This window comes from Thamnophis sirtalis, unplaced genomic scaffold (genome assembly GCF_051295495.1).
Source record: "Thamnophis sirtalis isolate CommonGarterSnake01/CBP01778 unplaced genomic scaffold, rThaSir2_p1.2 scaffold_9, whole genome shotgun sequence".
In the NCBI taxonomy this organism is placed as follows: domain Eukaryota; kingdom Metazoa; phylum Chordata; class Lepidosauria; order Squamata; family Natricidae; genus Thamnophis; species Thamnophis sirtalis.
The window spans coordinates 27,269,876-27,282,473 of record NW_028261389.1 but is presented as its reverse complement, the minus strand read 5'-3'; the positions used below and the strand labels follow the sequence as shown (position 1 = coordinate 27,282,473).

Here is a 12,598-nt window from a genome sequence, read left to right as displayed (position 1 = left end):
ATACCTCCAAAAGACAAATATGTACTCTCATTCTATATCGATATCGATATCGATATCTATCTACACACACACACACACACACACACACACACACACACACACACACACGTGTGTTTTTTTTTTATTTGTGCTGATAAATAAATAAAGGGAGACTAGTATAGATCTATTTAAAGCTATTTGGCTCTCATCAGCTAGCTATACCCTTACTGGGATTCGAACCTGTGCTGTATTGCATCTTAGGCAAACGTCTTAGCCATTAAGCCATAGGTCTCCTCCTTATCAGCTTATAATTTATATATAAAAGAGAACTAATCTATTTGTTCTGGGAAAATCTCAGGTGAACCTCCTGTATTAATATTATTATTTTTTTATGTAAAACATTTTAGGTAAACAGAGTATAGTTTTGCTTCACATTTCAACTTCTAGAAGGGCTGGGGACCATTTTTTTTAAATGAAATTTTCGAATTTCAGAAGAAACAATGTTTCTCACTCCTGTTTTGTGGGTGCCCATAATAGTGTCTCTTTTTCCGAAGCATACATATATTTAAAAATAGGCCTAGATATACAATTCCTAGTTGTGTATCTTCTCTATCGTCATTCACTTCACTGACCATTAACAAGGAGTTGCGGTTAAAATAAGAAACATTATATTGAATTCTCATAGGCAGACATAGCCATCATGCTCTCCTTTTCTCCATCTCTTATCCGTGTCACTGGTTCCTATTGAATGGGAGCAAAGAACACAAGACAGTGTACCTAAAAGCCTTAGAAGTAATGCCCAGTATATCCAATTCAACTTTTACAGGGCTATTGCTTTCTGTCAGCAATTGGTTTTCATACTAATTAGATTAGTAAAGATTAGTTTAAGACTAATGTACTTGAGTCATGTATATGGAAGAATTAGCTTTACCGAGCAGGTACAAATTCCAGGTTTTGTTTTGTTGTGGTGTGTGTCTCTTGCTCCCACTGTGTGTTTGTATAGAAATCTTTTTGATTAGACAAATGGGACTATCTAAATATAATGATTAAATCAGTAAAATCTAGGCAAAATGATGTGATACAGCTGTTATTAGGCTAAATCCATTTGAAGATTCAGAATATTCAGATAATATGCAGTCAGGGTTCCAAGTAACACCCCCACCTAAAGAAGACTCCGAGGCTAGCAATTCCTGAAAGTTCCATTTTATTAGAGATGTCATATTGGCACATCTGGGAACATCCGAATCTGAGAGTTCCAGGTTTTCTCCACCCAAAAGAAAGTCAAAGATCCATCCCCTGCACCCACCAGTCCATTGCATGGGCCAATCATTTCAACATCCCAACTGGAGACAACCCCAGTCATTCCCATCCAGGTGCAGGCTGAGTGTCCTTGACTCCCATAGAAAAGAAAGTTGTTATGGCTAATTGCAATCCCCCCTCCCGTTTCCCCAGGCACTAAATGTGGCAGCCCTGAAGCTCCAACAAAATAGATAGCTTCCAGGACTGGCAATGGTCCTATTTCTTCACCAGGAGATTCTCCCATAAAGAACAGCAAGAAGCCTCTGTTTTCTGAGAAGAAACAAATAAATAATGCTACTCCTCCATGTTTTTTTTAAAGAAAATCTGTTGCATATAAATGATTCTATTTTTTGTGATATGCACACCCCTTGATAAGTGCAAGACAGAAAATGTTTTCTATGAAGTTCCATATTTTTCAAAAGTGCTAAAAGATTTTAGAGATGCTCTTCTACACTCTTTCTATTTTCTAAGAATGCCCATTTCTGGCTCCCCCTTTCTTGGGAGAACCAGTTTAATGAGCTGGCCTTTTCCACAAACCACTTCCCATTTCATCATCATCATCATCTCAAGGCAAATCTCACATCAGTTTGCTTTGTGTTGGTTTGGTGCAGTGGTGGGTTTCAAATTATTTTAGAACCTCTTCTGTAGGTGTGGCCTGCTTTGTGCGAGTGGCTTGCCAGCCATGTAACCGAGTGGGAGTGGCTTGCCAGCCACGTGACTGGGTGGGCGTGGCCAACTTGTAAAATATGGTGAAATTCACTTAACAACGCTCTTGCTTAGCAACCAAAATGTTGGCTCAGAAACTCTGGCATTTGAAGCATGCAAGTCTTAAAGCTGTCAAGTTACAAGACCCTTGCACCCCTAACCCTTTAGGAAAAACACCCAGGGGTGTTCAACCTTGACAGCTTTAAGACTTGTGGACTTCAACTCCCAGAATTCCTCCTCTTACTCTTCATCTTGATGATGTGCGGACGGGCGGGGGAAGGGAACCGGTTCTAAACGGCACTGTAGATTTGTGGAACCTCTTCTATAGAAGTGGTTAGAACTGGCAGGAACCCACCCCTGGTTTGGTGAGAGTAGACTGTCCCAAAGCTCCAGTGTTTTTTATTCAAAAGCTCCAGTGTTTTTTGAAAGTTAACATTTTATTGGGCCTGCCTTTCTGTGCTCTGCTTGCTTTACTAGCTTCCACAGTGCCAAACTTGTCTGGGAACATGGAGACATCCTTCCTGTTCACATATGGTCTTCGTGCTGGAGGGAAAAATCTTGGGAATAAATTGCTTGGGAAATAAATTGTTCATCAGAAGCTAATAATCCAATGTTATAAAATCATTGTCCAAAAGAGAAAGTGCACAAAAGAGCAAAGTGAGACGCTAGCAACTTTTTATTGGCTGATAACCTGTGCCAACAGTTTTTAAATCTCACAATGCAGCCATACATCGCACCAAGATTTTGTATGAGATTCTACTGAAATCTCATGCAATTTTCACTCACAAAATGTTGATAGTCCTGCATAAAATCTTGGAAATCACAAAATTTGGGTATTTTTTTTATTTGACAGTGAGAAGGATTTCTAGAGAGTCATGGTGTTGGTGATGCTCATTGATTAACAAAATGTTATGGGATTATGCCAAAAGATATCTTTTAAAACATATTTCTCAATTGTTAAGATTTCTATCAACCCTAGTATTAGAACTTTAGTCCAAAGATGGTTGTTTGCTGGAAAATCATCAAAATAAGGTCGTTTTCTTACTTTCAGAATTATTTTTCAAGATAGTAATATCAGCACCTCTACAAAGCCGAACTTCACAGGTTTGAGAACTTTTGAATTATTCAGAATAGAAAGTAATTCATGCAACTGTTTCTACTTGTTGCAGTTGGACATATTTATTTATTTTACATCCTGCATTTCCAGCAGAACAGCCTTTAAACAGCAACTGTCACCCAGGGAGACGTGTGTTGCAAAGCAACAAAAGAATGGCAATTATGCAAGTAAAGTTTAGCTTTCATAGCAATCTGAACAATATCAACTAATAACAAAGAAATGAAAATGATTTCAAAAAATCAAATCTATATGATTCATAATTCTTATAGTGTAAACCTATGTTAAAACCAATATCTTGCTGACACATTGATTTATCCCAAGCAAATGAATCCAGCTCATCTGATAAAACCAATAAATGAAAGAAACACAAACTTAGATAACAGTTCATAGCTTAGTGGTTTGGAAACCACATAACAACACTGGGCCACAGGACCTTGGCAAGAGTGGGTTTCAATAGCTGGGGGGGTGGGGCAAAACAGTAAGGACTAGCTAATGTTAAGCAATTTAGGACCTTTGTCCCCAATGGCACACCAATCTCAAGAAGCAATAGGCAGTTTTCAGCAGTTGTATAGGTTTATTGATGCACAGGTCCATATAATTGCCCCTTTAATAGACTTCTTAATTCCTGCACAAGTTAGATAGAGCTATACAGAACTTCCTTATCACTAAGGTAAATAGAGAGATACTATTTGTTAGTTACATAGTTTCTAAAATAAATTTGACCTATGGCTCCTCATTCACAGATATATGCATGTCTTCAAATTGGCAGAAAAGAAGGGTCAAACAAGAAGAGGGAAAGAAAAGAACATAGAACAAGTCAGAAATGTATTCAACTGAGTTGAACAAAGAAAACTGAATTAATCAACCTTTCCCCCTTTTTCTTTTCTTAACACTATCTGGCAAAACAATGTTGGATTCTGACCAGCAATTTTCAGTTAATACAGTTCTAGAGAATACTGTGTACATCCCTTTCAAATGGAAGACGTTGAGATAAATTTTCTTCCAATCTCTGGAATGATATGATTGCGTCCTAATATGCCATAATTTATCCTTCAACCTGAGCACTTTGGTTTTTGATCTTACTTCTTATGATTTGGGTTTTGGTCTCATTCCTCCCAACCATTCCATGACCACTTTTGATAAAATATCCTTGACCTGGAAGGAATGTCTTCCTGGTCATTTTGCCATGACTTTTCACCCATCACTCATGAAGCAAATAATGTTGTTATTAAATATATTTACATGAGCTACTGATTACAACATGAAGTCTTTTGAGAGTTGTTTAAGTTATATTGTCACATATTATCTAGACCCATCATAACAAATGAGAAAGAAGTCCTTAGCTATAATTAGCCACTGAATTTAGGAGTATCTGAAGAAAAGCCGCTAATGGTGAACAGGAAGCAGGCTGGTACATTTGGTGCAAATCTGCTTTTCAGTAATCCAAGTCCCAAATGATTTACAACAGAAATATACACACAGAATACTGCATAACAGAGTTGGAAGGGACCTAGGAGGTCTTCTAGTTCAACTAGCTCAGGCAGGGAAACCTATACTATTTCAGAGAAATGGTTGTTCATAAGATGAACTCAGATCTAACGATGTCCCCCTCCAAATCTTGGGGAACACTTTTCAATTTCTCTTATTACTTTAGTTCAGAACTTAATCATTTACCTATTAATTATCAAACGAGTCTGGAAATATTCAAAGCTTGAAAAGACAATCCCTGTTTTTCCTAATTTGGACATGAAACTTGCAAAGATCTCAGAGGATTTACACATTTACTTTCTGAGACCAAAGCAATTATAGTCCAAAAACAAGCAGAAATATATGTTAAAATAAAGGTTGAATAACAGTTAAAAATCTGGTAAATTAAAACCATCACCATGATGATTGTTTGTTCCCCAAAAAGAGAGAAAGAAAGAGGAAATCTGATCTTTAGCTTTCCACACCAATACAGTATTTTCAATAGTTACATTGTGTAAAATATCTAATAAGACTTAACAGTGGAATCCCTCCTAAAATATATTTTAGTTTAAATACAATATGATGAAAGATATGTATGAAAATGCATATTGATTTGCACAAAGAAATTTCTGTTAATGTGATTTTATGGGGTAAAACAAGCCTAATCAGGAAAACAGTTAAATATTAACCTATGGCAGTGGTGGGTTCCGGATCTTGTTCCAACCAGTATGGTTGATAGAGGCCCAGCGTCGTCCACATGGATGCACAGAGAGCGCACCTGCACATGCGTAGAGCGCGCTTGAGTCTTGCCATCCCGCCACGTCTCCATAAGTCTCCGTGATGTTCCAGCTGCTCGGTGGAGCATTGTACAGGCGCTGTATGCGCCATGCACATGCACAGAAGTGCCAAAGACTTTAAAGACCGGTAAGGAGCGCGAGCAGCCAGGTGGGCCCTCTGGAGCACCATACCAGAGCGGTACGCGGTGCTCCGGGCAGGCTCCAGTACCGGAGCATACCACCTGCAACCCACCACAGACCTATATCTACATCCATATGTAGATCATATCAGAAGTTGTATTCAGCAGGTTCTGACCAGTTCTGGAGAATCAGTAGCGGAAATTTTGAGTAGTTGGAAAACCGGTAAATACCACCTCTCACTGGCCCCACTTCCATCTATTCTCGGCCTCCCAACTCCCAGCTGATCGGGAGGAAATGGGGATTTTGCGGTAACCTTCCCCTGGGGTGGGGTGGAAATGGAGATTTTACAGTATCTTTCCGCTGCCATGTCCACCAAGCCATGCCATGCCATGCCCACCAAGCCACGCCCAAAGGACTGATAGTAAAAAAAATTGAATCCCACTACTGGGTCATGTAATACCTACTAAATAGCCTTTAGATTATTATAAGCGAAACCAAACTGTATCCTCATGATTGTCAGCTCCCAAAAGTACTTCAGACTAAGTAAATGCTGTATTTGCTATATATATGAAGTGGTTCTTGGCTCTTTCCTTAAGTTTACTCCACGTCTTTTAGTTCATTGTAGAGTTTGCTGAGATTCTGCAGTTCCTCTTCAAGTAAGCTTGCCTTTTTTCTTATCTCTGAAGCCAGTTGTGCTTTGCCTCCCTTCTTCAAATGTTTAGCATCCCGGACAAGGCCATAGGCATCAACCAGGAGAAACACTCCAGCTGATACAGCACTTAACATCCTAGCTCCTTTGGTCATTGCAAGGGTAGGTCCACTGAAAGCTTTTTAAATATCTTTTGAGTTCTTAAACCTACTCCAGGAGCTCCTTCCGGCATTAGCTGCTTGCTTTGCTAACGTCTTCAGGTGTGTTTGAGCAGTCTTCCATGCCTTTACATTTGTTTAATCCTCTTTGCAGCCATTTCCATGTCAGGAACCCGACCGGAAATATTAGAGACAAGCTGTCTGACATTCTTCCCCATCACTCCATTATTTGAGGTCAGCCCAGTTCTGGAATATATTGTTAGAGACTGGACTGATTTTCTTAGGCTCTTCTCACATTCATTCATGAGACCTTCAGCTCTCTCCCTTTCTTTTGAATTGATAATATTCTCATATAAAGCTGCAGAAAGGCTGATCGCTGTGGCTCCTGCTCCCAAGCCAGTCCCAGTGGCTGTTAGGATTAAGCTCCCACCTGCTGAGATAGGAGCCAAGGTCAACCCCAGAATGGTCAAGATGCCAGAGGTGGCATTTATGGAACAGGAAACAAGGCTGGCAGTGGTGCAGCCCTTGTGGATCCTGTCAATGTGATTTGCCACTTCCTGAAGGCAACTGAAGCACTTTTCAACCTCTCTCTTCTGGGTAGGAAATTCTTTCACAAAATATTCTCTAGCTGTTTCTTTCCAAAGCATCTTTCTTTCCTTTCTGTCAAAAAAAAATCAAAGTAATATATTTGTGGTTTTTAATCACTAAAATATGACAAACTTTGTGGATTTTGCCATGTTTTTTTCTAAATCATAACTCACATCCAAGACCTGAGTTTAAAAAAATTGAAAGCAAAACAATTTTGACTGTATTTATTTTCTCTGTGACCCGACAAATGCGCGAACGGCAAAAGCGCGCCGACAAAACCGCGGTGCTAAAACCGTGATGTCAAAAGCGCGCCGATAGAAGCGCGATTTAAGTTAAGGTAAGGTTTAGGGTTAGGTTTAAGGTTAGGTTTAGGGTTTGGTTTAGGGTTAGGGTTACAGCGCGCTTCTGTTGGCGCGCTGTTGTCGGCGCGCTTCAGCGCTCATTCGTTGGCGCGGTTTTGTCGGTGCAGTTTTGTCACCGCGGTTTAGTCAGGCACGCTTTTGTCGTTCACGCATTTGTGGTGGAACCTATTTCCTCCACCCCCACAAAAATTAGAAGTCTGACTTCTGTGACAGTTTCTCAGTCATTAGACTGTTCTGATTCCCTCCTCTGAAACAGGAAGAATTCTGATTTTATAGATATTTGAAATTGGGTTCCTTCTCTTGCCATCTCATCACTCCTTCCGACACTAGGATTTCCCAATGTTAAAAAGACCTAAAAATGAGTCATAACAGAGATTTGGCAGGCAGCCAAAATGATTGGAACACATAACAAAGGGATTCTTTGAAGGGGAAATAAAATCCTTGACAGGACTGGGACAACAGCTGCCCCTCCCCCCATTTCCTTGATCATATGCAGGCAGTATGCAGAATGAATCTTGGAGTACATCATTTTCAGAGCATTCCAAAAAACAGGTAATGTTGGTTTTTGCTGTCCTTGCATTTTAATCCAGGGAAATTCTCTCAGGCAAGCTCTCCAACTCAAATATTCTATCTTCAACATCAAAAACAGATGTGATGATGTCTGGGCAGGTGGATGGAGCCTGCTACCGAGAACACCTGCAAAGGTAAGTAGAACAGCGAGGGGGGGGGAAATCCGCTGTGCCACATGATTTAGATTAGCTAGAAAGCAGGAAATCCTGCTTTCTAGCTAATAGAAATCGCACATCACAGCTGATTATCGGAAATACTGGTTCACTCGAAACAGCTAGTATTTGTTTATTAGCTGTACAGATGAACCGGTAAAATTTCACCCTGGATAACTTCTTTTTTTAACCTCTGAGTTTAAATATCTTACTACTTGTTTGATTAACCAATTGAAATTCCTGCTGAAGAATATCAGTGTCTCTCTCTCTGCAGAACAAACTGGAAAATTTGAGGCATGCTTTTAAAAAGAAATCATAACTCATTTACATGCAGCCATTATCTGTTTACTGCTTAAACCTTCCCTTTGGCAGTTCTTTAATGTACATTTTCTATTAGTAGTGGAGATTAATGGCTGTGCTCCAGAGGAAAAGCAGCTAATTTGGGGGCAGTCAAAATTAAGATGCAGAGCAAATGGATAGTAAATGTTATATATTCACTTGGAACAGTGCCAAATTGAAGTGCCTGCATAGAACTCTGGCTAGCTCTTGTAAACTTTCTACAACTTTGTGTAGTTTGAATTGTTAAAGCTGCTATGTCATGAACAGATGTGTTTGTTTTAAAATGTCACATTCATGATTTGCCACATATGTACAACATCCATAGCATTTCTTCTGAAGCATTTGCAGAGCATACACAGCTGTTCTCTTTTATGTATATGTCTGAAAAGAATGATTGTCAGCTGTTTTGTTTGATTATTAAAATGAGATGTATTCGTGCTGCTCTATTAAAGGTAATCATTCTAAATGCAATGGCAATAATTACATGCCTTATTTTCCCTCTCCTTGCCTCCTTCCACCCCCCCTCCCTTTTAAGACCACTGAGAACAGTACATCCATAATGCATATTTTTCTAAAGGACTCCAATGGCAGTGATTGTTGCTGAATTGGTTACTGTGACTCAACTTCTCTTTCTTGCTAAGACTGTTAACATTTATCCACCCTGCCTCTATAGCTTCTGTTCCTATGATGACAGGGGGAAAATGGTGGAGTTTGGAATCTCTCAGGCAGATCCATGAGTAAACAGTCTGCATTCAGGGATATAATAAGGAAGAACATGCTGGCAAAATTGTTATTGCTAACAATAGCATTTAAAGTTAAAGCCACATAGCTGATTTTAGTTGGAATAAAAAAAGCACAGGAAAATATTTGCTGCTGCTGTAGCAAAAGATGAGTTTTCTTTATTCTTTTCCCCCTCTTGGAATGGAGGTCAACAAGGATCAAGTTTATTTTTAAATAACATTTAGAGAGCAGTAGCATCTTTCTCCTGATTGCTATTTTTTCTGTTTTGCACATAACATGCATATATTCTTGGCTGATCGGAAATTGATTCTATAATTCTGGCCTTTCTGGCTAACATATAATAGGTCAAAGTACATATGAGAAGGTAATAAACAGAAAAGGTGATTTAGGTTCTGGGTACTACCAAGAAGTATGGCCTTTTTCCAAAACCCACCCGAAGAGGTTTTGCTGGTTACATTTTTGAGGCCTTTGGACCAAACTGAAAGGGAGCAGAGAGCGAGAAAGTAATTGCATATTGTCTTCTGTGCACTCAAACATTCAAAGAAACACTGTACATGCAGGAAAACAGATGATGAAACTGAGCATTTGTTTTTAGCTACAACCCTCAAATATACAGGAATTGAAATAATTTTGAGCCACTTATCCAGACCCAAAAATATGCTTCAAATCAGGTTTTGCTATAGGACTTGCAGAGATGACTTAAAGGGAAGTTAGAAGATCTGAAGATGTCTTATGTTTGAAGGTTAGTCTATTTCAAGATAAAGTACTCTAAGACTCCCTTGAATGGGTCCCAGAAATTGCCCCTCAGCAGTGAAGACTATACAGAAGACCAAGTAGGCAATAGGGTGGGTAACAAATTAGCTGTATATCAATTTTATAACCTTATTTATTTTTTAACGTTTTATGCTTCATTTAATTTAATGTCATAAGCCACCTAGAGTTGCCTTTGGCAAGATAGGTAGCATACAAGTTTCATAAATAACTAAATATACAGTATGGCATAAAGTATATAAGCTCATTATTAATATCAGAGTTTTTTTTTTAAATGTAAGTTGCTAGATAATACTGTTTCTGCCCACTGAAACTGAGTTTGCAAGTTGTCAAGGAACAATGGAGTCCATTTTCCCAGGAAACCTGCTTAGAGAATAAATACCTTAAATACAATAAATCCTTCCTTTTCTTCATCTCAATGGATGGGATCCATTATACTGTACTTATAATATTTGAAAGACACAGCAAATGACACACTTTGCCTTACAACTTTATGACAAATTTTAAAACAACTAGTTTAATAGAGTCTACGTGTTCTAAAAATCACAGACAAATAAATTTTTAAAAGCTCTTATGGAGAAAAATCTGAAAGTTATTTGAATTGTTTTGGTGGTGATTGAATCAATAACTAGAATGAGAGAAATTGAAATCATTTTTTAGATTGTCCTGTGTCCTCTATAATGCCTGAATGATACCTCCAAGAATTCCTTGGCTGACTGGGATTGTAAGATCTAATAATACCCTGATACTGCAGGGTATCAGATTGGAGAAGGCATCCCAATAAAATGGGGTACCAAAATTGTTACACACGTAATTATAATTTTCTACACAATTTCAAAACTAGATTGAAAGATGGATATATACACCTAATATAACAGTGTAATATATGTAACAGCAAACCCTGTAGTGTGAAAAGTAAACTTTGCCTCCATTTCATTCTCTTTCCAATAATGGCTACTTGCCCAAAAGAAGTTATTGCTTAGAGTGAAAAATGTACGCTGCTTCTTAAATTACAGGCTGAAAATCCTCTCCATTTCATGGCTGGGAATAGTCATAGCTTATCTTCTTGTGTAGTTATTTCTATTAAATGTAGTTATTTCTGTTCTATCAGTGATGGCCTATGATTAACACCTTGAACAATAGTAAGAAGAATGATTATTTAAGAAGTCTTATCTTGGTTACCTTGCAAGTTCAATTGTATTTTGTAGGCCTAGCTGCTGTTCAGTTTGGTTTGTCCACCAAAATCTCTGTGACTCCCACTATGCCATCATTCTCTAATTCTCTAAATTGAGAGAAAACAAATATCTTGTTATACATCTTATTATCTTAATTCTTGATAAGAGGATACAGAGGTTAACAATAATGCTTTGAGTTTGCAATGTTTTAAACTTGGCTCAGCCAAGAATTCTCACTCTAGGTGCAGGAATATGAATCAACAATTACAAGAGTGCCACTGACCATGGCAAAAACATTTCCATCACCATGATTAACCCACCCACATGAAATACCTGGGATGAAAACATATAGATCCTTGGTTTTAGGTAGATGTAAAAAACAAAAAGCTACTACAGTTAATATGATGGCCATTATATTGTTGAACATGTAGTTTGAAAAGTGGCAAACAGAAACATCTGGAAGAATGAATGGATGATAAATGGAAAAGGAAAAATTGACTGGGACTTGAAAGAGAGAGGGAGTGGAGGGATAAGCAGGAAAGAATGTGTTACTTGTTACTTTGAAGCTAGAAGTTGGAAAACTAAGTGAAAACTAAAAGAAGGCCTTTTAGAGGAGTTAAAAGACTGTGACAGAGTTGAACAATAGTGTGTAGCAAGAACATTGGATAGAAGAAAGCAACAGTTAAGAAGAAATGACAGAAAGATTGTTCAAATGACCTGTTGAGTCTGTAATTGCTAGCCTATTAGCTGACCTTGCTAATAGGATCTTGCTCCTTAACGGTGTGGAATCTAACAAGACTGAGCTGGATGGGGAAAAACAGGTGCTTTAATATGAAATTTGCAATGGCAGGGAAAGAGAGGTGGCACTGATACTCTCCGAGGCTCTGTTGGTAACTAGATGATGTTTATAAAAAACCAGATGAGAGGACTTGTTTGTGATGTTGTGATTAGTGAACAATTGGGAATTTTGCTGGTGTGTGTCTTCTTTTTTGCACAGATAAATTTCTCCCAGAATTCTTATTAAGTGGCTAATAGTGAACTGTCCAGATTTGGGTGTTCAGGGATATCAGTATTAATTTGGCCTTACTATTTCGTAATGATTAAAGTATGATTGACAATGGATGATTTGCATTTATATTTTGATGGATTTTTATAAAGATGCTATTTTTATCATTTTAAGAGTTAGCTCTTGAAACATGTTTGGTTCTAGTTTGGACTAAGGAATGTATACACTATACTTCTTTTCCATCTGTTTAGTTTGGCATATATCCTTCTGCTTGCTTTCTATAGTTTAGAATGTCAGGAAAAAATGGATATTTCCCCCAACGTTTAGTCAATAGGTAAGATTTTTAAATAGATTATATCATACTTACGATGGTTTCAACAATGGATCTTCCCATTTAAATCAGATGGGAAGGCAAATTCCTTGTGTCCAATCACACTTGGCTAATAATTCTGTTCTGTTCGGTTCAATTCAGTTCAGTTCTGTTCCGTTCCGTTCCATTCCATTACGTGCACTTCTTAAAATTATTGCTCTAAAATAAAACTGATTTTCTTCTGAGGCCATTGTTAACAGCACCATGTTGAAAATTCTTTTCAAATTCTTCTA

The 12,598-nt window shown here is 38.1% G+C and overlaps 1 protein-coding gene across 1 annotated transcript; it reads right to left on the bottom strand.

Moving 5' to 3' along the window:
- Positions 1-6,081: 6,081 nt before the first annotated feature.
- On the bottom strand, positions 6,082-6,938 carry LOC106544294 (apolipoprotein L3-like). Its single transcript, XM_014060536.2, is given in 2 exon segments — positions 6,082-6,431; positions 6,434-6,938. Coding segments are annotated over 2 exon segments (855 nt in total).
- Positions 6,939-12,598: the final 5,660 nt, after the last annotated feature.